The sequence below is a fragment of the Triticum dicoccoides genome, chromosome 2A (assembly GCF_002162155.2).
Source record: "Triticum dicoccoides isolate Atlit2015 ecotype Zavitan chromosome 2A, WEW_v2.0, whole genome shotgun sequence".
NCBI classification, from domain to species: Eukaryota; Viridiplantae; Streptophyta; class Magnoliopsida; order Poales; family Poaceae; genus Triticum; species Triticum dicoccoides.
The window spans coordinates 619,987,956-620,015,117 of NC_041382.1; the positions used below are offsets into that span (position 1 = coordinate 619,987,956).

The following is a 27,162-nucleotide window of genomic DNA, read 5'->3' on the forward strand; positions in this document are numbered from 1 at the left end:
CAACAAGAATATGACGTGCGGACATCTGCTGCGCGTATATGTGGAATGATAAACCATGGGGTTTCATCCCAAAAGAATATGACCACGATGTTAACATCTAGTGGTGTGATCCACTTCTCTATGGGTCTACTCACATAGAACTTGCCAGCCAAAGAAGAAATCGCCGGAAGATCTTATCACTGCCACGCTATATCATCTTGTCAATGATTGTTGTGCATGCCATGCATGGTAGCACATAATAAGATCTGTCACCAGATACATCTCCTCGGATGCCATGGCCTATAAGGGCCGGATCATATCCGGCCTCAGCGACATTCCCCGATGGTGGCGAGGTAGAGGAGCACCACTTCACCCACAGGCTCCATCCTACCTGTGGCATTGAGCTACTGCTGGGCACACCACCCAACTAGGAGCTGTAGAGCGCACCCGATCCCGATCAACAAACGGGGCATCGGATCCGCGTGCCCTCATCACCACACCATCGAGCAAAAACCACCGTCGCTCCAAATGATCGGGTCGACCACCGTATCAACAAGATAGGAAATCCCCAACACCTTCGATGCATGGCCCGTTGTCATAACAGTGCTGGCCGGTGGTAGTGGTGACGAGGGAGAGAGAGGAAGAGGCAGGTATCGCCTCAGAGGAAACACTAGCGCCGTCTCGAAGGAGCAGGTCAAGTTGAGCTTTGCTCTACACGGGAATGGAGTTGCCTTTTTTAAGGCCCCCCTTAGCTGGTGAACCTTCGCCAGGAAGGGTGGCATTGTGTGTGGGGTTATTATTTCTTCAGAACAAGATGATATTTTCTCAGATGAAACCTCAAAACTGTCATCCTACCAGAAAATGTCATGCCGCTATGAAGAAACGGTTACCCCCGACACAACTAAAACTACACAGAAAAACGTTCGAAATGCGAGCGAACGGCAACCAGATATAATTTCCGATTTTTTGAACATGGAGTGGAGTTACCTTGGTGAGTCCATGCTCGTGGGGCCCCAAACCACCGACCACGATCTTTTGCCCCTGGCGCGCCGTGCCGCACCATGATCCCATCGCAACGAAGCAAACACTTCACTTTTCCCTACCCTTATAATCGTCGTTCCGGTCGCACTCGTCTCGGAATCAGAACCAAAACCCCACCACGCGCACGCTCGTTAGCTCTCTGGCTCTCGCTCCCCCGCGACTACGCCAAACGATCATTTTCCTAGCGCCGCGAAGTCTTCTCCGCGCGCATGGACGCGTCGAGCGCGAGCGGCGAGAGTGGAAGCGGAGGCGGTCGCGGGACTGGCAGGAGGTGGAAGGGGAAGGGGGTGACGCCGATACAGGCGCGGCGGCAGCAGCAGCTGGCGCCGGTCTTCGAGGACGCGTCCGCGGCATTGCTGCGCCCGCTCAGGAAGATCGGGAGGAGCCCCGACCGCCTCCACCGGACCACGTCGTCGCTCTCCACTTCCTCGTCGTCGGCCCCGGCCTCTCCTCGGTCTTTCCCCGCCTCCGACGCCGTCGCGCCTTCCGCGCGGCACATCTTCCCCTTCGCGTATGAGCCCTCGGCGACGACAGCGCGCGAGAGCCCGCAGCTTCTCCGGCAGTACTCCAGTATGTCCCAACCAGCGTCGCCGCCGCCGCAGCAGCCTTTGCGGCACCAGCAGATGATCTCCTTCGGCGGGTCGCCTCCCTGCGCGACCCAGTCGTTCTTCATGCCAGCCGAGAGCACGCAGCAGCAGCAGCATCTGCTGCGGTACTGGAGCGAGGCGCTGAACCTGAGCCCCCGCGGCGGCCTGGCCGGCATGCCGCCTTCGCTGTACCAGCAGCTGCTGCGGGCGCCGCCCCCGCCGCAGAAACTGTACCGCGGCGTGCGGCAGCGGCACTGGGGTAAGTGGGTGGCGGAGATCCGCCTGCCACGGAATCGCACGCGGCTGTGGCTCGGCACCTTCGACACCGCAGAGGATGCCGCCATGGCGTACGACCGCGAGGCCTTCAAGCTCCGTGGCGAGAACGCGCGGCTCAACTTCCCCGATCGGTTCCTCGGGAAGGGCCGCGCAGGAGGGAGCGGCCGCACCAGCGCCACCAGCTCCGCTGCCCCCTCGGCCGCCGCCGGCACCGCTTCCTGCTCGTCGTCATCGTCGTCGCCTCCGCAAACTTCTGACGAGGCGCCGGCCAACACGCAGCAAGCTCCGCGGCAGCGGGAACAGCAGCACGCAGAATGGTCCACGCTTGAAAACCGAGCACAGCATCCACCCCCAACGAGTATTCCCCAGGATGGCGGCTCCCGCGACGCGGCTACGCCCTACTCGGCCGAAATGTTTCACTCGTCGGCGCCGTCCGGCGGCATGTGGGCTCAGGCCGACGAGTCATGGTTCAACGCATGGGGCCCTGGCAGCTCCTTCTGGGACTACGACATGGACGACAGTGCTCGCAGCCTCTTCATTCACCACCCCCGCTTCTCCGGTGAGGATGCCGGCATGTCGCATCCTGGCGCACAAGAAACACCACCGGCGACGGCAGCAGCAGGGACGTCGGACACAACATGCGATGACGTCCCGGTAACCTCTTCTTCAGTTCCTCCTCCAGAAACACACCAGACTCCAAACTTCATGTGAAGGTCTAAGCATGCATACTCATTCAAAGTTTGAACACCTTGGTGATCGATCTCGAGTAGGATTAGGACAGAGATGCACGCAGGTTGCAGTTTTTAAGACAACATCTGCGGCATCACGCACTTACATATCACAGCATCGTTTCGGAAGCCATCTGGCCACACATTTATTTCCCAATACTACACTTTTCTTCTGGAAACCACAAGGGAATCCTGTACCTTGGCTGCAATTTTTTGGCCAGCTTGACGTATGGGGTGACCAATCAATTTCTCCTCCATTTACACATTTTAGCACATGTTGAATGTCTTAGATATTTGTTGTAGTCTTCAAAGTATGTTTGCTGCAAACCTAATCGTTTCATACATCTATGTGATGGCTCATATGATTTGGTATCTAGTATGCATGTTCTATTTATCATTGTACTTTGCTTTGAAACATTCCAGCTATTAATTGTTCAGCTATGCTACTTGTAAGTTGCTTGTTCATTTTCAACCTTGGGTACATTTTCTTGGCTTTCGGGGTCAGTATCAGGCCCTTTGTGTTTGATTAGAGTTCTGAACCTGGTACAATGGCAGGATATGTTATTAGACTTATTAACAAATCACAAATTACCTTAAAACAACTGGTTTGTAATTGAATCATGCAAATGACTTTTAAAAAGACTAAATTCTCAAGTCGATTGTGCTACTTCTGGCCTGATCCATCATTTGCATATTTCCTATGTCCCTATCACTGTTTTATAGCCCACTTCATCGAATCCCTACTAGGGCTAGTGATAAGTATCGAGGTGTCCTCATCTTTTGGTGACACCGTCAATAACCCTTCTGCAAACACGTGACAAATTTTGGGTTTTAGCAATAGTTATTCGAACTCAAGAGGGTTATTGACGGTGTCGGAACCATGGCGAACCCGACCACGAAGGTCCATTCCTGCATGCAATTGAAGGACAATAAAAGATAGTCTAAAATTGTAGATATGTATGAAGTGCTAGATAGATTGGGTTTTCGAAGATGCGCATTATGGTAGGTCTCACAACAGTCATGCCTACAACTAAGAGTAGCATTAGTTGGAATTTATCCAGACAAAACCTGAATCTCAGCCCTAGGGTTGCCGTTGTATATCAAGGATACAAGGCATGATCAAGATGGCATCCAAATCAAGGCGGATACCATTATGGATGTTGGAAATATGCCCTAAAAGCAATAATAAAGTTATTATTATTTTATGTCATTGTTCGTGATTAAGTTCATACTCTATGCTAGAATTGCATTAGTTACTTAATATGAGATTTGGAGGAAAACCTAATCACATGTATGAAATAATAAACATCAAAGAGATCCCTAGTCAAGCCTCACTCCACTAGCTCATGTATTATTGATGGTCTTCTTTTCTAATAATGGGCTCTAATAATGTGCATTGTTAATGTAAAATGGATACCAGCAATAATGATAACACATTGTTACAGTAACAATGGTGTTGGATAGACCCACTTACAAAACACTACGATATCATGTCATCAATATTTTATCGGTACTTTCTCATAATGTGTGAACGTTTACTTGCGGCCTTAGCCAATGAGAATGTTGTACACCCAGATACCGGATTGTTGATACATGGTCACCAAACATTACCACTGGTGCAGAGACACCCTATACAAACGGTTTTTACCCCCTTTCCGCGATGGAGTTTTAAACCATCGCCTTGCCTATGTGTGCAATAGGGGGGGGGTCTTTCCTACACGACCCAGAAACCGTCGGTGATAGGTTCCCCAGTCACACACACGGGGCAAAAAGAGCTCGTGCGTGATTGAGCGAGCCATCGCAGATAATTATACAGGCCCAATCATTTCCGTTCCTATGTACATCCCACGCAGTGAATCCAAAAAAATGTTTCCATTTGTATGTACATCACACATAGTTTTTATGTGGAAACGTTTGTGCAAGGTGGCCTAACACAAACATTTTTCGGGAGGAAGTCGTGTGTGATTGTTCATTGATCCAACACACCTACTTTCTAAAAACTATGTGGGTTGTTTGAGTTCATCGCCCACGGTGTTTTCTGAGAAACCATTGCAATAGAAAAGCCCAATAAGCCGGCTAATTGGCCAATTAATGGTAACCCATTTAGTAACCAAATTGAATTCATATCAAACACACCATATATTTCATATCCATATTACGGTAACCAGGATTTCATAATTGAATTACATCAGAATACAACATCAGATAAGATAGTTTCAGCACTCGGCTACACCATATAGGCATATAGCTAGCTACGCCATTACACAAAGCACAAAGTTTCACATGCAACATCTAAAACCTTTGAAAAGTAGCATCATACACGGTAAATAGACAAATGAATCTAATCTGAAAAACTGCTGAAATGGAAGGCGAATATTGAGCTTTCAGTGATGTTGAATATCCTTACAACTTTAGGCCAGTGGTTGTGGATAATTGCCCGCCCAACCTTCGTCCTCTTGAGGAATAGTTCAATATTGTATCATGGATGTTGAATGAATACCTTCCTCGCCTCTTGACCATGCAGGTAGTCTGAGAGGTAATCATCGGTGAACTGCTGTGGAAAGGACTAAAAACAAAGATATGCATAAATATCTGTTCTAAATTTTGAAATGGCGCAAAGGAAAAAAACAAGGTAAAAGAGTTATTACCATGCTATAGTTGACGGATGTCTTCGTCATTGTGCAAACAAAGACCTTGTTGTTATTGGTCGCTAGTTTTTTTTATCCTAACAATCTTTATGAGTTTCTTGACTTGACTAAAATTCATGGACATCTCATTTCCCCATATGCAAAATGGATCGAACAGTGTGTCTAAACCTCTGACAGCAAGACCTGCATGTGCAAGATCAAATTGTAAAAAAAAAACTAAATATTAGAATGGTTCCTCCAATTGCATATAGTAATGTGGTATTAGCCAAAGGACCATGCAAGTGCAAACCTGGATGGTAAACCTCAGCGCCTCGCATTGTTTCCCTGCAACACATATGAGGTAGATATTGATCGGGTTAAGTGAGAATTGGCATACTATCAGTAGAATATATTAATGGAAAATAAACAAATTGCGGATCCAGTAGATTAATTCGAGTTGCATGGAAAAGTCAGTCAACTAAATCAATCATGCTAAACAACTTGGAAATATAGAAATTGTATATGTTTCTCATGTATTTAGTACGACTAAATTCGATTTATTTCTCACATGCATAACAATACAAAATTGTACCCACAACAAATGAACATCACATTGCAGAATTGAACCAAACAGTTAACTGGACACCAGAACAAATGAATCAAATAATTAACTGGACACCACATTGTAGAATAGAATGTATACTAGAAGATCGGACGTTGGTTAACCAGACCAATCATGCTTAAAAAGTACTAGGAAATATATCAATTATTGAACCAAACTGTTAACTGAACACCAAATTTTAGAAGATCAGATTGCATATTAACATTACAGTGGACAATTCACTATAAGGCACCGGTTGTGGCCTCGAGAAAACACCACAAACTATCGTTTAAAGCAGCCAACCGTGTGGCGGCATCTGATACGTCTCCAACGTATCTATAATTTTTGATTGTTCCATGCTATTATATTATCAACCTTGGATGTTTTATATGCATTTATATGCTATTTTATATGATTTTTGGGACTAACCTATTAACCTAGAACCTAGTGTCAGTTTCTATTTTCCCCTTGTTTTAGAGTATCGCAGAAAAAAAAAATCAAACGGAGTCCAATTCACCTGAAACTTTACGGAACTTATTTTTTGGACCAGAAGAAGCCCCCGGAGTATCGGAGTTGGACCAGGAGAGTCCCGGCCTGCCCACGAGGGTGGGGGCGTGCCCACCCCCCTGGGCACGCCCCCCTACCTCGTGGGTAGCCCGGAGGTCCACCGATGTACTTATTCCTCCCATATATACCCATATACCCTAAAAACTTCGGGAAGCACAATAGATCGGGAGTTCCGCCGCCAGAAGCCTCCGTAGCCACTGAAAACCAATCTAGACCCATTCCGGCACCCTGCCGGAGGGGGCAATCCCTCTCCGATGGCCATCTTCATCATCCCGGTGCTCTCCATGACGAGGAGGGAGTAGTTCTTCCTCGGGGCTGAGGGTATGTACTAGTAGCTATGTGTTTGATCTCTCTCTATCTCGTGTTCTTGAGGTGATACGACCTTGATGTATCGCGAGCTTTACTATTATAGTTGGATCTTATGATGTCTCTCCCCCTCTACTCTCTTGTAATGGGTTGAGTTTTCCCTTTGAAGTTATCTTATGGGTTGAGTCTTTAAGGATTTGAGAACACTTGATGTATGTCTTGCATGGGATACCCGTGGTGACAATGGGGTATTCTATTGATCCACTTGATGTATGATTTGGTGATCAACTTGCGGGTTCCGTGACCTTGGGAATCTATGCATAGGGGTTGGCACACGTTTTTGTCTTGACTCTCCGGTTGAATCTTTGGGGCACTCTTTGAGCTTCTATGTGTTGGTGGAATAGATGAATTTGAGATTGTGTGATGCATATCGTATAATCATACCCACGGATACTTGAGGTGACATTGGAGTATCTAGGTGACATTAGGGTTTTGGTTGATTTGTGTCTTCAGGTGTTATTCTAGTACGAACTCTAGGGCTGTTTGTGACACTTATAGGAATAGCCCAACGGATTGATTGGAAAGAATAACTTTGAGGTGGTTCCGTACCCTACCATAATCTCTTCGTTTGTTCTCCGCTATTAGTGACTTTGGAGTGACTCTTTGTTGCATGTTGAGGGATAGTTATGTGATCCAATTATGTTATTATTGTTGAGAGAACTTGCACTAGTGAAAGTATGAACCCTAGGCCTTGTTTCCTAGCATTGCAATACCGTTTACGCTCACTTTTACCATTAGTTACCTTGCTGTTTTTATATTTTCAGATTGCAAAAACCTTTATCTACCATCCATATTGCACTTGTATCATCATCTCTTCGCCAAACTAGTGCACCTATACAATCTACCATTGTATTGGGTGTGTTGGGGACACAAGAGACTCTTTGTTATTTGGTTGAAGGGTTGCTTGAGAGAGACCATCTTCATCCTATGCCTCCTACGGATTGATAAACCTTAGGTCATCCACTTGAGGGAAATTTGCTACCGTCCTACAAACCTCCGCACTTGGAGGCCCAACAACGTCTACAAGAAGAAGGTTGTGTAGTAGACATCAAGCTCTTTTCTGGCGCCGTTGCCGGGGAGGTTAGCGCTTGAAGGTATATCTTTAGATCTTGCAATCGAGTCTTTTAGTTTCTTGTTTTATCACTAGTTTAGTTTATGAAAGAAAACTATAAAAAAATGGAATTGAGTTTACCTCATACGCTTCATCTTTTTAATATCTTTCGTGAGTATGATGGAAAGGAAAATTGTGCCAAAGTGTTAGAAGAAGAATGCATTAAAATGTTTGGCACTAAATCTTTGAATGATGAGTATGATTGCAATGTTGTTAGTATGAACTCCTTGAATATCCATAGTACTAATGATGATTGCACTAGTTATGATGAAAATGTCTCCTATAAACATGTCAATTTTTGTGGAGTGCATTGGGTTTGCAAGTACACACCAATTAGGGAAGATAGATTTTGCAAGAGGCATAAGTACTTAGAAACTAAATTGTTGCAAGAAAGGCTAGATGTTTGTGCTGAAAATTTAAATTTTCTAGGCCATACTTGTGATCTTTGCAATGAATGTGGTCATTTAACCATCCGATGCAAATTGTTTCATGATCTAATCGTTTCCAAAAATTGTGATGACTTGATTTCTCTTGCACATCGTAATGAACTTAGTTTGCTTATGGGTTACGAAGAAATGAAACGTATAACTAACTATCTTCCAGTATTTGCCCGTGATAAACTTCTTGGCTTTGATCTAGAGGAAATTTATATGTATTGTGCGGTGAATTGTATTGAAAATCCTTATATTGCCAACTACATAAAGAAAAGAAAACAAATAGAAGATGAAGAGAATACTAATGAAAGGGAAGAGACTTCCCAATACCCTCCTATTATTTCTTATGATGAATCAGGTAACGAGGAGGAGCCTCCTATTCAACCAATCTCATTAATAAGGAGCTTCAAAAAGAGGATTGAACCCACACATGATGTGGTGGAAGAAGAAGAAAAGAAAAAGGAAGAGAGGTAAAAAGATATCTCCCAAATAATGCTGCTCCTATTACTATTGTGCCTCATGAAAATATAATTGTGGAATATAATGATACTTCTTATGATATTGAAAAAAAATTTGGCACTTGCTTGGAAGAATATGATAATTGCTATACTATTGGTGCTATCCATACTATTAATGATGAGAGTGATTATGCTTATGATATGAAAAGGTCCAAGCTTGGGGATGCTATGTTTGATGAAGATGATGTTTTTGAGAATATATTTGCTGCAATTAATGTTTGTCCCAAGCTTGGGGATGCTACGTTTAATGAAGTTGATATTTTTAGTCTCCCAAGTTTTGATATGCAAATTTATAATGATGATAGCATGCCTCCTACCTACGATGATTATTGTGATGATACTTATGCTATAAAAGTAGTGATTATATTTATAAAACTTGCCATGATTATGATTACCCCTTTTCTAAACATTACTTTTTTGGAAACAATTTATAGTATTCGAGTCTCTTATGATACTCCCACTATTCCGAATGAGAAGAATTTTGCATATGTGGAGAGTAATAAAAATTCTATGCTTGTAGATCATGAAAATAATGCTTTAGGTGCTGGTTATATTGTTGAATTCATTCATGATGCTACTGAAAATTATTATGAGGGAGAAATATATGCTTGTAGGAATTGCAATAATATCAAGTTTCCTCTCTATGTGCTTAAAGTTTTGAAGTTATGCTTGTTTTACCTTTCTATGCAAGTTGATTCTTGTTTCCATAAGTTGTTTGCTCACAAAATCCCTATGCATAGGAAGTGGGTTAGACTTAAATGTTCTAGTCATATTCTTCATGATGCTCTCTTTATGTATCAATTCTTATCCTTTATGTGAGCGTCATTGAAATCATCATGCCTAGCTAGGGGCGTTAAACGATAGCGCTTGTTGGGAGGCAACCCAACTTTATTTTGGTTCCTTGCTTTTTGTTCCTATTTAGTAATAAATAATTCATCTAGCCTCTGTTTAGATGTAGTTTTATGTTTTAATTAGTGTTTGTGCCAAGTAGAACCTTTGGGAAGACTTGAGGAAAGTGTTTGTGATCATGCTGTAAAAAACAGAAACTTTAGCGCTCACGAGAATTGCTGCCATTTTTTATTAGAGAGTGCTATTTAGTTAATTCTTTTTGCAGACGATCAATAGAAAAATTACTCAGGTCCAAAAATTTATTTTATAATTTTTGGGGTTCCATAAGTTTGCGTTAGTTATAGATTACTACAGACTGTTCTGTTTTTGACAGATTCTGTTTTTCATGTGTTGTTTACTTATTTTGATGAATCTATGGCTAGTAAAAGAGTTTATAAACCATAGAGAAGTTGGAGTACAGTAGGTTTAACACCAATATAAATAAACAATGAGTTCATTACAGTACCTCAAAGTGGTGTTTCGTTTTCTTTCGCTAACGGAGCTTACGAGTTTTCTGTTAAGTTTTGTGTTAAGAAGTTTTCAAGTTTTGGCTAAAGATTTGATGGATTATGGAATAAGGAGTGGCAAGAGCCTAAGCTTGGGGATTCCCAAGGCACCCCAAGGAAATATTCAAGGACAACCAAGAGCCTAAGCTTGGGGAGGCCCTGGAAGGCATCCCCTCTTTCGTCTTCGTTCATCGGTAACTTTACTTGGAGCTATATTTTTATTTACCACATGATATGTGTTTTGCTTGGAGCGTCATTTTATTTTATTTAGTTTTGCTTGCTGTTTGAATAAAATACCAAGATCTGAAATTATTATATGTTAGAGAGTCTTCACATAGTTGCATAATTATTCGACTACTCATTAATCTTCACTTATATCTTTCGGAGTAGTTTGTTGTTGCTCTAGTGCTTCACTTATATTATTTTGAGAGTCCTAAACAGCATGGTAATTTGCTTTGGTTATGAATTTAGTCCTAATATGATGGGCATCCAAGAGGGATATAATAAAAACTTTCATATAAAGTGCATTGAATACTATGAGAAGTTTGATACTTGATGATTGTTTTGAGATATGGAGATGGTGATATTAGAGTCATGCTAGTTGAGTAGTTATGGATTTGAGAGATACTTGTGTTAAAGTTTGTGATTCCCGTAGCATGCACGTATGGTGAACCGTTATACGATGAAGTCGGAGCATGATTTATTTATTGATTGTCTTCCTTATGAGTGGCGGTCGGGGACGAGCGATGGTCTTTTCCTACCAATCTATCCCCATAGGAGCATGCACGTAGTACTTTGTTTCTATAACTAATATATTTTTGCAATAAGTATGTGAGTTCTTTATGACTAATGTTGAGTCCATGGATTATTGCACTCTCACCCTTCCATCATTGCTAGCCTCTCTAGTACCGCGCAACTTTCGCCGGTATAATAAACCCACCATATATCTTCCTCAAAACAGCCACTATACCTACCTATCATGACATTTTCATAGCCATTCCGAGATATATTGTCATGCAACTTTTCACCGTTCCGTTATTATGACATGCTTCATCATTGTCATATTGCTTTCCATGATCATGTAGTTGACATCGTATTTGTGGCAAAGCCACCGTTCATAATTCGTTCATACATGTCACTCATGAGTCATTGCACATCCCGGTACACCGCCAGAGGCATTCATATAGAGTCATATCTTGTTCTAAATATCGAGTTGTAATTCTTGAGTTGTAAGTAAATAAAAGTGTGATGATCATCATTATTAGAGCATTGTCCCAGTGAGGAAAGGATGATGGAGACTATGATTCCCCCACAAGTCGAGATGAGACTCCGGACGAAAAAAAAAGAGGCCATAAAAAAGAGAAAAGGCCCAAATAAAAAAATAAAAAAATGAGAGAAAAAGAGAGAAGGGGTAATGCTACTATCCTTTTACCACACTTGTGCTTCAAAGTAGCATCATGATCTTCATGATAGAGAGTCTTCTATGTTGTCACTTTCATATACTAGTGGGAATCTTTCATTATAGAACTTGGCTTGTATATTCCAATTATGGGCTTCCTCAAAATGCCCTAGGTCTTCGTGAGCAAGCGAGTTGGATGCACACCCACTTAGTTTTTTTTGTTGAGCTTTCATACACTTATAGCTGTAATGCATCCGTTGCATGGCAATCCCTACTCACTCACATTGATATCTATTAATGGGCATCTCCATAGCCCATTGATACGCCTAGTTGATGTGAGACCATCTTCTCCCTTTTTGTCTTCTCCACAACCACCCTTCTATTCCACCTATAGTGTTATATCCATGGCTCACGCTCATATATTGCGTGAAGATTGAAAAACTTTTGAGAACATCAAAAGTATGAAACAATTGCTTGGCTTGTCATCGGGGTTGTGCATGATTTGAATACGTTGTGTGGTGAAGATGGAGCATAGCCAGACTATATGATTTTGTAGGGATAACTTTCTTTGACCATGTTATTTTAGAAGACATGATTACTTGGTTAGTATGCTTGAAGTATTATTATTTTTATGTCAATATTAAACTTTTGTCTTGAATCTTATGGGTCTAAATATTCTTGCCACAATAAAGAATTACACAGAGAAATATGTTAGGTAGCATTCCACATCAAAAATTCTGTTTTTATTATTTACCTACTCGAAGACGAGCAGGAATTAAGCTTGGGATGCTGATACGTCTCCAATGTATCTATAATTTTTTATTGTTCCATGCTATTATATTATCGACCTTGGATGTTTTATATGCATTTATATGTTATTTTATATGATTTTTTGGACTAATCTATTAACCTAGAGCCCAGTGTCAGTTTCTGTTTTTTTCTTGTTTTAGAGTATCACAGAAAAGGAAAATCAAACGGAGTCCAATTGACTTGAAACTTCACGGAACTTATTTTTGGACCAGAAGAAGCCCATGGAGTATCAGAGTTGGACCAGGAGAGTCCCGGGCTGCCCACGAGGGTGGGGGCGCGCCCACCACCCTGGGCACGCCCCCTACCTCGTGGACAGCCCGAAGGTCCACCGACGTACTTCTTCCTCCCATATATACCCATATACCCTAAAAACTTCGGGAAGCACAATACATCGGGAGTTCCACCGCCAGAACACTACTAGGGAAAACCTTATACACAGAAGTTTATCAGTAGCGAGGTTTAAAAATGGGCGCTACTGCTAATTAGTAGTAGCGAGGGGTATAAAAACCAGCTATTAATAAATTGATAGTAGTAGCGAGAGGTATAAACCCGCACTGCTACTAAATGGTCTCCAACAATATCCCCGAGATAGGCCATAGTAGTAGCGAGAGGTATAAAACCGGCGCTACTACTAAATAAATAGTAGTAGCGCATGTAAGACCCCACGCTACTTTTTTTTTCTGAAAGTAAGACCACACGCTACTACTAAGCGTGTCCACCCCGGCCCGATCCATCCCACCCCACCAACCGTCGTCCCACTCCACCCACCCCCGTCTAAAAAAATCCACCTCCGATCTAGATCCCCTCCTCCTCCCGCGGCTGCAGGGCGCGCCAGTCGCCCTTCTTCCGCGACCTCGCCTCCCCCGTCCCCCATGGAGCAGCAGAGGAGGGAGACCAGGCGCCCAGATCCGCCCTTCTCCGGCCTGAGCCAACACCGGCCATGGCGCGACACAGCAGGTGAGGAGGGAGACCAGGAGTGAGGGGGTGACGGCCATGGGCGGCTACAACGCGTTCCTGGCGACCACGCTGCCGCCGGAGCACCGCATCTATGACCCGGACGCGGAGTCGCTGTAGTCGGCCACGACCACGTTCCTCACGGCGTTCCCCTGGGGCTTCGCCATCGAGGTGCTGGACGTGTACAGCGGCCCGCCCATGGGTGTCTTCAAGTTCCGGCTGGGGCTACATGGAGGGCCCGTTCAAGGGCCACCCTCCGCACGGCCACGGCGTTGAGTTCTTCGACGTCCGTGTCTTCCACGTAAGTTCATTTGACAGTAATTAATGGTGTATTATTGGTTTTGTTCAAAGATAAGTGACCTGCAACCCTGTGATGATATATAGGTCGATGAAGACACCAAGGTGGAGAAGGCAGAGTTCTTCTACGAGCGTGGCAACTTCCTCGCAAACTTCTTTTCTGCGCCTGCTACTTCTGCTTCTGCTGCGTCGGCTTCAAGTTGCCCTGTGATGAGAGGAGACTGAAGCGCGACAGAATCGACGAAACATGCTTGTCACTAGCTAGTATTGTCTTCAGGCTCTCTCTCTCTCTCTCGGGAGGACGCCGCCCTTCCTCTGCTCCCTGTCCAAGCAAGCGAGCTCTGGATCCACCCCCACAACCACGGCATCGGCACCGGCACCGGAGGCCGTGGAGATGCAGCTCCGTCGCGCAGTCGTCGAGCCAAGGTACTCACTCCCCTCTTCCTTTCGCTTCGCTCATGGGTCATCAAATTTGCTTGCTACAGAAACATTAGAGAGGACAAGTCAATAAAACTGAACCTTTCTTCAGAGACGAGATGAGAGGAGAAAAGTTTGATATTTTCCTGTGATTGGAGACAGTAGGAAAATTTGACGCTTGCGGAAATGCCAAGCTGATTAGGCATAGGAACCCAATCCATTCTGATTAGGGAGAGCCACTAGTAATTGCAGCAGACTTGACTTTGCACTCGTACGTTCAGACGAATGAATATATGCATCACTCTTTGTTTGGCATGCCAAAACTGAGACGTGCAGATTCATCCATTTCTAAGCATCACCAATCCTGATCAGTTCCTAATGTAGATTTGGAGTTGGACACAGTAGAAACAACACACACAACTTGACTTGATTCAGTCGGTTAATTTTACTGCTGTAGGTGTATCATGTGCCTTACTTCCTAAAGTTGGATCATCACCGACAGTGTATAATTTTTTTGTTCGATTTGGATGCAGCAGTAGCGCTCCGTGGGGGGCATCAACATCAGCCTCGACGGTTCGGTCATCTACTCCTACCACCATGACTCCCCGCAAAAGTTCAATCTCTCTCTCTCTATCTCTCAGCTGTGAGCTAGTTCCTAATACTGTTCCTATTAAGAATCCAATCCATCCTGGGGAGAGCCCACTGTAGGTACTACAGCACACCTTCTTTATGGATATCAACATGCCTGTTTTGAAAACATAGATAGTAGGTGACACTAGTAACTCAGCAAACTTGACTTTGCACTTGTACGCACAGACAAATGAATCTGCATCATTCATTGTTTGGCATGTCAAAATGAGACATGCAGATTCATTTGCAAGAATCACTGATGCAGATCGGTTCCTTCTCTGTTTGTTGGAAATTGAGCTTTGTTCTCTGTTTGGTTGGTGCAGTGATGAGCGAGCAACTTTGGCAAGCACCAGGCCAACTGGAAGGCAGGCCCCATCAGAGCCAAGAGCATGCCGAAGAAGGCGGCGGCGTATGTATGATGCTTGCTTCTTCTAATCTGCCATCTTATGTCATGCATGTAGTGTATGGTGGATGTATATATATGGTGATGATTTTATTTGTTTCTTCCATTTGGATGCAACAGGTGTGGTCCATGGATGTTAGAATGAGGAACTGTATGATAGTAGATACGGCAACAGTGTAATAGCATAATCAGGAATAACGACATTTCCATCACTATTGTGTTTTCTTGAACTGTATGCATAAAATGGAATTTGTCGATTTTTTTTTAATTCCTAATTCGTTAGAAGTGGCGTTGGTATTATAGACGTGCTACTACTATTTCATTAGTAGTAGCATGGGTTCATAATAGTAGTAGCGTGGGTGGAAACGCGCTACTACTAACTTTGTTAGTAATAGCGCGGGTTCAACCCACGCTATTACTAACTATTAGCTGTAGCGTGATACTAGTAGCGTGGGTACCTGCGCTGCTAGTAGACTTTTTCCTAGTAGTGGAAGCCTCCGTAGCCATCAAAAACCAATCTAGACCCGTTCCGGCATCCTGCCGGAGGAGGGCAATCCCTCTCCGGTGGCCATCTTCATCATCTCGGTGCTCTCCATGACGAGGAGGGAGTAGTTCTCCCTCGGGGCTGAGGGTATGTACCAGTAGCTATGTGTTTGATCTCTCTCTATCGTGTTCTTGAAGTGATACGATCTTGATATATCGCGAGCTTTACTTAGTTGGATCTTATGATGTTTCTCCCCCTCTACTCTCTTGTAATGGATTGAGTTTTCCCTTTGAAGTTATCTTATCGGATTGAGTCTTTAAGGATTTGAGAACACTTGATGTATGTCTTGCGTGGGATACCCATGGTGACAATCGGATATTCTATTGATCCACTTGATGTATGTTTTGGTGATCAACTTGCGGGTTCCATGACCTTGGGAATCTATGCATAGGGGTTGCCACACGTTTTCGTCTTGACTCTCCGGTAGAATCTTTGAGGCACTCTTTGAGGTTCTATGTGTTGGTTGAATAGATGAATTTGAGATTGTGTGATGCATATCGTATAATCATACCCACGGATACTTGAGGTGACATTGGAGTATCTAGGTGACATTAGGGTTTTGGTTGATTTGTGTCTTAAGGTGTTATTCTAGTACGAACTCTAGGGCTGTTTGTGACACTTATAGGAATAGCCCAACGGATTGATTGGAAAGAATAACTTTGAGGTTGTTTCATACCCTACCATAATCTCTTCTTTTGTTCTCCGCTCTTAGTGACTTTGGAGTGACTCTTTGTTGCATGTTGAGGGATAGTTATGTGATCCAATTATGTTATTATTGTTGAGAGAACTTGCACTAGTGAAAGTATGAACCCTAGTCCTTGTTTCCTAGCATTGCAATGCCGTTTACGCTCACTTTTACCATTAGTTACCTTGCTGTTTTATATTTTCAAATTGCAAAAACCTTTATCTACCATCCATATTGCACTTGTATCACCATCTCCTCGCCAAACTAGTGCACCTATACAATCTACCATTGTTTTGGGTGTGTTGGGGACACAAGAGACTCTTTGTTATTTGGTTGCAGGGTTGCCTGAGAGAGACCATCTTCATCCTACGTCTTGATAACCCACAAGTATAGGGGATCGCAACAGTTTTCGATAAGTAAGAGTGTCGAACCCAACGAGGAGCTAAAGGTAGAACAAATATTCCCTCAAGTTCTATCGACCACCGATACAACCCTACGCACGCTTGACGTTCGCTTTATCTAGAACAAGTATGAAACTAGAAGTACTTTGTAGGTGTTGTTGGATAGGTTTGCAAGGTAATAAAGAGTACGTAAATAAAAAGTAGGGGCTGTTTAGATAAAGAAACAATAAAGTAAATATAGCGAGTGCGGAAAAGTGGTGGTAGGAGTTGCGAAATTGCCCCTAAGCAATTGACTACTTTACTAGACCGATAGCAAGTATTATGTGGGAGAGACCACTGCTAGCATGGCATCCCTTACTTGGAATTCTATGCACTTATGATTGGAACTATTAGCAAGCATCCGCAACTACTAATGTTCATTAAGGTAAAACCCAACCATAGCATTAAGATAAATTGGTCCCCCTTCAATCCTGTATGCATCAATTTCTATGATAGGTTGAAGCTTCTGTCACTCTTGCCCTCCAATTCATAGTCCTATCAACATACAAATTAACCCTAGGGTGTGATCCACGTGCGCAATCATATGATGGGCACCAAAGGACAACAACATAACCACAAGCAAATTAAATCAATCATAGCAATTCATCAATCACCGATAGGACAACGGAAATCTACTCAGACATCATAGGATGGCAACACATCATTGGATAATAATATGAAGTATAAAGCACCATGTTCAAGTAGAGGGTACAACGGGTTGCGGGAGAGTGGACCGCTATAGATAGACGGGGGAAGGTGATGGAGATGTTGGTGAAGATGGCGGAGGTGTTGGTGAAGATCGCGGTGATGATGATGATGACCACGGCGGCGTTCCGGTGCCACCGGAGGAGAGGGGGAGAGGGGCCCCCTTCTTCCTCTTCTTCCTTGACCTCCTCCCTAGATGGGAGAAGGGTTTCCCCTCTGGTCCTTGGCCTCCATGGCATGGGAGGGGCGAGAGCCCCTCCGAGATTAGATCTATCTCTCTGTTTCTCTCTGGTTCTGCATTCTGTTCTAGCTCTGTTTCACCGTTTCGTATATATATGGAGATCCGTAACTCCGATTGGCCTGAAACCTTTGCCTTGATTTTTTTCCGAATATTAGCTTTCTTGCGGCAAAAGAAGAGCGTCAATCGCCTTACGGTGGGCTCACGAGGGTAGGGGCGCGCCCTAAGGGGGGGCGCCCCCCTGCCTCGTGACCACCTCGAGCACTGGTTCGCGTTGATTTTCCTTCCGAATTTTCCATATTTTCCAAAAATAAGCTCCGTCCGTTTTTATCCTGTTTGGACTCCGTTTGATATGGATATTCCGCGAAACCAAAAACATGCAATAGACAGGAACTGGCACTGGGCACTGGATCAATATGTTAGTCCCAAAAATAATATAAAAAATTGCCAAAAAGTATATGAAAGTTGAATAATATTGGCATGGAACAATCAAAAATTGTAGATACGACGGAGACATATCAGCATCCCCAAGCTTAATTCCTGCTCGTCCTCGAGTAGGTAAATGATAAAAAAGATAATTTTTGATGTGGAATGCTACCTAGCATAATCTTGATCATATGTCTAATCATGGCATGAATATTAAGACACGAGTGATTCAAAGCAATAGTCTATCATTTGAAATAAAAACAATAATACTTCAAGCATACCAACCAAGCAATTATGTCTTATTCAAATAACATAGCCAAAGAAAGTTCATCCCTACAAAATCATATAGTCTGGCTATGCTCCATCTTCACCACACAAAGAATTCACATCATGCACAACCCCGATGACAAGCCAAGCAATTGTTTCATACTTTTGACGTTTCTCAAACCTTTTCAACTTTCACGCAATACATGAGCGTGAGCCATGGACATAGCACTATAGGTGGAATGGAATATGATGATGGGGGTTATGTGGAGAAGACAAAAAGGAGAAAGTCTCACATCAACTAGGCGTATCAACGGGCTATGGAGATGCCCATCAATAGATATCAATGTGAGGAGTAGGGATTGCCATGCAACGGATGCACTAGAGCTATAAGTATATGAAAGCTCAAACTGAAACTAAGTGGGTGTGCATCCAACTTGCTTGCTCATGAAGGCCTAGGGCATTTGAGGAAGCCCATTGTTGGAATATACAAGCCAAGTTCTATAATGAAAATTCCCACTAGTATATGAAAGTGATAACTCAAGAGACTCTCTATATGAAGAACATGGTGCTACTTTGAAGCACAAGTGTGGTAAAAGGATAGTAACATTGCCTCTTTTTATTTATTTTCTTTTTTATTTGGCCTTTCTTTTTTTCTTTTTTATTTGGCCTTTCTTTTTTTTGGCCTTTCTCTTTTTTTATTTGGCCTTTCTCTCTTTTTTGGGGGACAATGCTCTATTAATGATGATCATCACACTTCTATTTATTTACAACTCAATGATTACAACTCGATACTAGAACAAAGTATGACTCTATATGAATGCCTCCGGCGGTGTACCGGGATATGCAATGAATCAAGAGTGACAAGTATGAAAAATTATGAACGGTGGCTTTGCCACAAATACTATGTCAACTACATGATCATGCTAAGAAATATGACAATGATGGATGTGTCATGATAAACTGGATGATGGAAAGTTGCATGGCAATATATCTCGGAATGGCTATGGAAATGCCATAATAAATAGGTATGGTGGCTGTTTTGAGGAAGATATAATGAGGCTTATGTGTGACAGAGCGTATCGTATCATGGGGTTTGGATGCACCGGCGAAGTTTGCACCAACTCTCGAGGTGAGAAAGGGCAATGCACGGTACCGAAGAGGCTAGCAATGATGGAAGGGTGAGAGTGCGTATAATCCATGGACTCAACATTGGTCATAAAGAACTCACATACTTATTGCAAAAATCTATTAGTCATCGAAACAAAGTACTACGCGCATGCTCCTAGGGGGATAGATTGGTAGGAAAAGACCATCGCTTGTCCCCGACCGCCACTCATAAGGAAGGCAATCAATAAACGCCTCATGCTCCGACTTCGTTACATAACGGTTCACCATACGTGCATGCTACGGGACTTGCAAACCTCAACACAAGTATTTCTCAATTTCACAATTACTCAACTAGCATGACTCTAATATCACCATCTTTATATCGCAAAACTATTTCAAGGAATCAAACATATCATATTCAGTGATCTACAAGTTTATGTAGGATTTTATGACTAACCATGTGAATGACCAGTTCCTGTCATCTCTCTAAACAAATATAAGTGAAGCAAGAGAGTTTAATTCTTTCTACAAAAGATGTGCCCAAGCTCTAACAAGTATAAGTGAAGCAAAAGAGCATTCTACAAATGGCAGTTGTCTAAGTGAAGAGAAACAGGCAATCCAAACTTCAAATGATATAAGTGAAGCACATGAAGCATTCTATAAAGCCATACTTCAAAAGATATAAGTGAAGTGCATAGAGCATTCTATAGATCAACCAAGGACTATATCATACCAGCATGGTGCATAAAATAAAAGTAAAAACCTAAATGCAAAAGACGCTCCAAGACTTGCACATATCACATGAACGAAACGAATCCGAAAACATACCGATACTTGTTGAAGAAAGAGGGGATGCCTCCCTAGCATCCCCAAGCTTAGACGCTTGAGTCTCGTTGAATATTTATTTGGGGTGCCTCAGGCATCCCCAAGCTTGAGCTCTTGCCTCTCTTCCTTCTTCTCACATCGAGACCTCCTCAATCATCAAACACTTCATCCACACAAAACTTCAACAGAAAACTCGGTAAGATCCGTTAGTATAATAAAGCAAATCACTACTTTAAGTACTGTTGCAAACCAATTCATATTTTGTTTTTGCATTATGTCTACTGTAGTATAACTTTTTCAAGGCTTAATCCACTAATATAAATTGATAGTTTCATCAAAACAAGCAAACTATGCATCAAAAACAGAATCTGTCTAAAACAGAACAGTCTATAGCAATCTGAACATTCACCATACTTATGATACTTGAAAAATTCTACAAAAATTAGGAAAAATAAACAATTTGTACAGGAATACACTGCAAAAAGAATCAGAATCATTTGACGTTCCAGCTAAAAATGTAAAATCACGCACTACAGACAAAGTTTCTGTCCTGCACCGTACAAACCATCAAGCAAATGTAAATATCCTAAAGGCAAACCTTGGCACATTATTTTTATAATACAATGGAATTGTACAAGGGTATAATTATTTTTGTTGAAAAGTTTCTGTAATCAAGATTCATAAAGTTTCTGTGAGCATGAACAAAGTTCAAGGCTAGCTCCCACATCAACAATGCTCGTCTTTCTCACTTTCGCTTTTCTTTTTGAAAAAGTTTTGGGTTCCCCTCTTTATTTTTGTTGTTTTTAAACTATATGAAAGCACTCAACAGAAATAAATGAATCTCTAAAACTTCCGGGTTGTCTCCCTGGCAGCGCTTTCTTTAAAGCCATTAAGCTAGGCATATAGTGCTCAAGTAATGGATCCACCCGGATCCCAAGGTATATCAAAGCCAATTTTAATTAACAATGATTTGTAATTTAGTGGTGAGCACAAGGTAACATATATCATGTAATGACAAAGTCTAACTCTCTTCTTATGCATCGGCATGTCATAAAAGAACAATTCATGCACACAAAGTAAAGGCCAATGCATAGTATAAATAGTTTCTTGTAATTTTATCATATTGGAAACATAGAGAGGTGGAGATATAGTTACTCTATCATAATAATTGCAAGTAGGAGCAGCAAGCACATGCATATTATATTCATCAAAATCATCATGTGCAACAGTAAAAGGCAACCCATCAATATATTCCTTAATAAGAGCAAACTTCTCCGATATAGTGTAGTCGGGAGAATTCAAAAAGATAATAGGACTATCATGTGTGGGTGCAATAGCAACAATTTCATGTTTAACATAAGGAACTATAGCAAGTTCATCTCCATAAGCATAATTCATATTGGCATCTTGGCCACAAGCATAGCAAGCATCATCGAAAAGGGATATTTCAAGGGAATCAATGGGATCATAACAGTCATCATAGCAATAATCCTTCAGTAAGCACGAAGGGAAATTAAACAATGTATGGGTTGAAGAGTTACTCTCATTAGAAGGTGGGCACGGGTGATCAATCCGCTCTTCCCCCTTTTGTTCTTCGCTCTCCTCCTCATCTTTTTCATCCAATGAGCTCACAGTTTCATCAACTTCTTCTTCCATAGACTCCTGCAAAATATTAGTCTCTTCTTGGACAGCGGAGTAGTCCTCAATATATAGTTTAACATAAGCATTAGAAGCATAATTCTCATAACAATATTCAAGTATGGCAAAAATTTCAGATTTGTGAAGAGTAGCATCATACTTTTCAATAAAAGAAGCAATTTCAAAAGCACCCTTAAAAGCAACAAATTCTTCAATTTTTTGAACATCATAGTAATTATAAACACCCTTAGCATATGAAGATACGATTCCATTATCACTAAACTCACATTGATAGGGAAGGTGTTTCTTAGGGTTTTCAGAACAACAAGTAAAATCATATATTTCACATAAATTCCAAGCATAGCATTGCAAACGTTGAATTTGACCCCATAATAGTTTCCCTTTTTCAGATATACGGTGTCGCACATAACAAGCATGCTCATCTAAAGATTTGCCCTCAACTAAGCTAGTTGGGGTTTCGGCACGAGCACAAAGGGATCGAAGATGATCCAAGTAAAAAGCTTCAGCTGTGTGATAGATTTTGAGTGGTTCTTCAACCATTGGTTCAGTAGGTACAACTAATTTTTTTGGTATTTTGCGTTTCCTACCCATAACTAAAGATAGAAAACAACTAAGAACAGCAAATAAAAATTACTTAGTGATAAAGCAAACAAGCACACACGAGAATATTCACCCCACGCTATTGCTCCCCGGCAACGGCGCCGGAAAAAGGTCTTGATAACCCACAAATATAGGGGATCACAATAGTTTTCGATAAGTAAGAGTGTCGAACCCAACGAGGAGCTAAAGGTAGAACAAATATTCCCTCAAGTTCTATCGACCACCGATACAACCCTACGCACGCTTGACGTTCGCTTTACCTAGAACAAGTATGAAACTAGAAGTACTTTGTAGGTGTTGTTGGATAGGTTTGCAAGATAATAAAGAGAACGGAAATAAAAAATAGGGGCTGTTTAGATAAAGAAACAATAAAGTAAATATAGCGAGTGTGGAAAAGTGGTGGTAGGAGTTGCGAAATTGCCCCTAAGAAATTGACTACTTTACTAGACCGATAGCAAGTATTATGTGGGAGAGGCCACTGCTAGCATGTCATCCCTTACTTGGAATTCCATGCACTTATGATTGGAACTATTAGCAAGCATCCGCAACTACTAATGTTCATTAAGGTAAAACCCAACCATAGCATTAAGATAAATTGGTCCCCCTTCAATCCCGTATGCATCAAGTTCTATGCTAGGTTGAAGCTTCTGTCACTCTTGCCCTCCAATACATAGTCCTATCAACATACAAACTAACCCTAGGGTGTGATCCACGCACGCAATCATATGATGGGCACCAAAGGACAGCAACATAACCACAAGCAAATTAAATCAATCATAGCAATTCATCAATCACCGATAGGACAACGAAAATCTACTCAGACATCATAGGATGGCAACACATCATTGGATAATAATATGAAGCATAAAGCACCATGTTCAAGTAGAGGGTACAGCAGGTTGCGGGAAAGTGGACCGCTGTAGATAGAGGGGGGAAGGTGATGGAGATGTTGGTGAAGATGGCGGAGGTGTTGGTGAAGATCGCGGTGATGATGATGATGGCCACGACGGCATTCCAGCGCCACCGGAGGAGAGGGGGAGAGGGCCCCCTTCTTCCTCTTCTTCCTTGACCTCCTCCCTAGATGGGAGAAGGGTTTCCCCTCTGGTCCTTGGCCTCCATGGCATGGGAGGGGCGAGAGCCCCTCCGATATTGGATCTATCTCTCTGTTTCTCTCTGGTTCTGCATTATGTTCTGGCTCTGTTTCACTGTTTCGTATATATATGGAGATTCGTAACTCCGATTGGCTTGAAACCTTCGCCTTGATTTTTTTCCGAATATTAGCTTTCTTGCGGCAAAAGAAGAGCGTCAACCGCCTTACGGTGGGCTCACGAGGGTAGGGGTGCGCCCTAAGGGGGGGCGCCCCCCTGCCTCATGACCACCTCGAGCACTGGTTCGCGTTGATTTTCCTTCTGAATTTCCATATTTTCCAAAAATAAGCTCCGTCCGTTTTTATCCCGTTTGGACTCCGTTTGATATGGATATTCTGCGAAACCAAAAACATGCAATAGATAGGAACTGGCACTGGGCACTGGATCAATATGTTAGTCCCAAAAATAATATAAAAAATTGCCAAAAAGTATATGAAAGTTGAATAATATTGGCATGGAACAATCAAAAATTATAGATACGACGGAGACGTATCACGCCTCCTACAGATTGATAAACCTTAGGTCATCCACTTGAGGGAAATTTGCTACTGTCCTACAAACCTCTACACTTGGAGGCCCAACAACGTCTACAAGAAGAAGGTTGTGTATTAGACATCAGCATCCGCGCGTGAGGCGTCGACGGTGGCCTTGACGGTGAGGTGCTCCTCCAAGATCTGGCGGTCGACACACATGGCAGTTATCATGACCTTATCCACTCATGTGGCCATGATTTGCTTCTCCGCTGCCAGATGCTCCTTGAGCTCCTGGCTATACTACATGCAAAATGGCTATGGCTAGCGCTTATTTGGAGGATGAGGCAGTGATTTGGGTGGAAGGTATCGCGTCGGGCGGTCGGGGCATGTGAGATGGAGAAGGAGGAGGATGGGGGTGGGGTGTGCATTACCTGAGTATATTGACGAGGCCGCACAACAGGAAGGAGCATCGCCGTGACCAGGCGGAGCTGCAAGCAAGTAATGAAGGTTTGAACTTGAAAAGTAAGGAGGAAACATCGGAAATGTGGCTTTTGGTCAGGGGAGGGGACGAGGAGCTAGATATTTCCGCAGTTCCCAAAAAATTGTTCGGTGCAGCGAAAAACTAGTGCGCAAGTGTGGTTGACGCGATGGCGGGGGACTATAGCTGATGAAGCTTCCCACGTAAGCCATACATGAGGGTGCCCCAAGACATTTTATACTCCATCGCACATGATTCTTGCTAATAAATTATTTGTTGTATACTTGATTATTTCATTCTGATTTCAAAGACAAAACAGGGTTACGGTGGGAAAGGACGGTGTTTGAATTGCTAGAACATTTATCTGCAGTGAACATACAGCTATAGGAGTGTCGTGTTAAAATTTGGAATTATTCAGGATTCGTTTGGTCCTTTTTATACATTAATTGAGTCTCTAGGCATTTAATGTGCATAATTCAAATTTGAACTACAGGCACATGCTCCAGTGCACCAAAATGGGTTTAAAATCATATATGTGTCCTTGAGTGAATGTTTAGGTCACATGCAAGAAATGAGAATGAATTTCAAACATCTGGGCGTCGTGGCTCGGCCATAAACATCGAGAAACTTGGTTTTAAAACTCCTGTAAATCCAAAGCTCGCCTTAAGATCATGAAACTTGACATGGTGTTATGACATGGCACCAACATGTTGTGGTAAAAAAATTGTCTGATTTGGGACAAGTTTTAGTATAAACTTCTTACAAACTGGAGCTTCTCTCAAGAAGCCCCATGGTTCCGAGAGGGAACATGTCATCTCTGTGTGTGAAATGACATACGTTGCCTCTTCCCGCCTTGATTTATTTTATAGAGGCAACATGCAACTATAGGAGTGGCTTGTTACAATTTGAAATTATTCATGGTTAATTTGGCCTTTTTATACATTATTTGAGTTTCTAGGAATTTATTGCATAATTCAAATTTAAACTACATGCACATGCTCCAATGCACCAAAATGGGTTGAAAAATCATATATGTGTCCATGGATGAATGTTTAGGTCCCATGCAAGAAATGAGAATGCATTTCAAACATCTAGGCGTTGTGGCTCGGCCGGAAACATTGGCAAACTTGGTTTTAAAAATTCTGTAAATCCAAAACTTGCCTGAAAATCATGAAACTTGGCATGGTGTCATGACATGGCACCAACATCCTGTGGTAAAAAATTATCCGATTTGTAACAAGTTTGGGTATAAGCTGCTTACAAACCATAGCTTCTCTCAAGAAGCCTCATGGTTCCGAGAGGGAACGTGTCACCTCGGTGTGCAAAACGACATGCGCTGCCTCTTCCTTGATTTTTTTACAAAGGCAACATGCAATGTCGTGTTACAATTTGGAATTATTCAAGGTCCATTTGGCCTTTTATACATTATTTGAGTTTCTAGGCATTTAATGTGCATAATTCAAATTTGAACTACATGCACATGCCCTAGTTCACCAAAATGGGTTGAAAAATCATATATGTGTCCTTGGGTGAATGTTTAGGTCCCATGCAAGAAATGATAATGAATTTCAAACATATGGGTGTCGTGCCTCAGCCGGAAACATTGAAAAACTTGGTTTTAAAATTACTGTAAATCCAAAACTCGCCTGAAAATCATGAAACTTGACATGGTGGCATGGCATGGCACTAGCATGATCGTGGTTTTGTCACGGCAGATGTCCTCATGAAAGGACTAAGTCTGGAGGCCATCGCAACTAGGTGGTTGCTTGAACGGGGTTGATCGGGAACGAATGACACAAGTTTACCCAGGTTCGACCCCTCACGGTGGAGGTAAAGACCTACTTCCTGCTTGATTGATATTGCTAGATATCTCGATTACATGGATGAAGATTTGCTAACCTAGCTCTCGAGAGATTTAAACTTAGTCTTTCTATCCTAGGGTCTCCCCTTTATATAACATGCTGAGTCTTCTAGGTTTACATGAGATTCTGGATCGTACTACTGACCCGTCTCCTACTCTAATTTTTACTCATCTTACTTCCCAAGTTAAGGAATCTTCCATCCGGGCCTTCCCCACAAGCCGGACCACTTGGCCTCTCCATGAGTCAGCCATAGGCCGGGTCATGCTTCAGGCCCTTACCCCTTTCCTTGTCGCGTTACCATGACCCGGAGAATAGTGCGACCAATAGTGCTTCTGGGCACTTGGCCGGGTCACACCTAAAGTCGGGTCTTAGTCAGAGGTAATATCTCCAACAAACATGATGTGGTAAAAAATTATCCAATTTGGGACAAATTTTGGCATAAACTTCTTACAAACAAACTTAGCTTCTCTCAAGAAGTCTCATGGTTCTGAGAGTGCGAAACAATATATGCTGCCTCACCCCACCTTGATTTATTTTACACAGGCAACATGCAACTATAGGAGTGT

At 42.6% G+C, this 27,162-nt stretch overlaps 1 protein-coding gene and 1 pseudogene across 1 annotated transcript; both read left to right on the top strand.

Moving 5' to 3' along the window:
* The first annotated feature begins 1,139 nt into the window (after nt 1-1,139).
* Nucleotides 1,140-2,953, top strand: LOC119355786 (ethylene-responsive transcription factor ERF053-like). The gene has a single exon (XM_037622663.1). The coding sequence runs from the start codon at nt 1,230-1,232 to the stop codon at nt 2,592-2,594; it is 1,365 nt and encodes a 454-aa protein (XP_037478560.1). The 5' UTR covers nt 1,140-1,229; the 3' UTR covers nt 2,595-2,953.
* A 10,238-nt stretch (nt 2,954-13,191) lies between these two features.
* On the top strand, nt 13,192-15,407 carry LOC119355787 (annotated as a pseudogene).
* Nucleotides 15,408-27,162: the final 11,755 nt, after the last annotated feature.

Excerpts from the sequence above, each read along its gene's own strand:
- LOC119355786 (XM_037622663.1), top strand. The coding sequence starts at position 1,230 with ATGGACGCGTCGAGCGCGAGCGGCGAGAGTGGAAGCGGAGGCGGTCGC.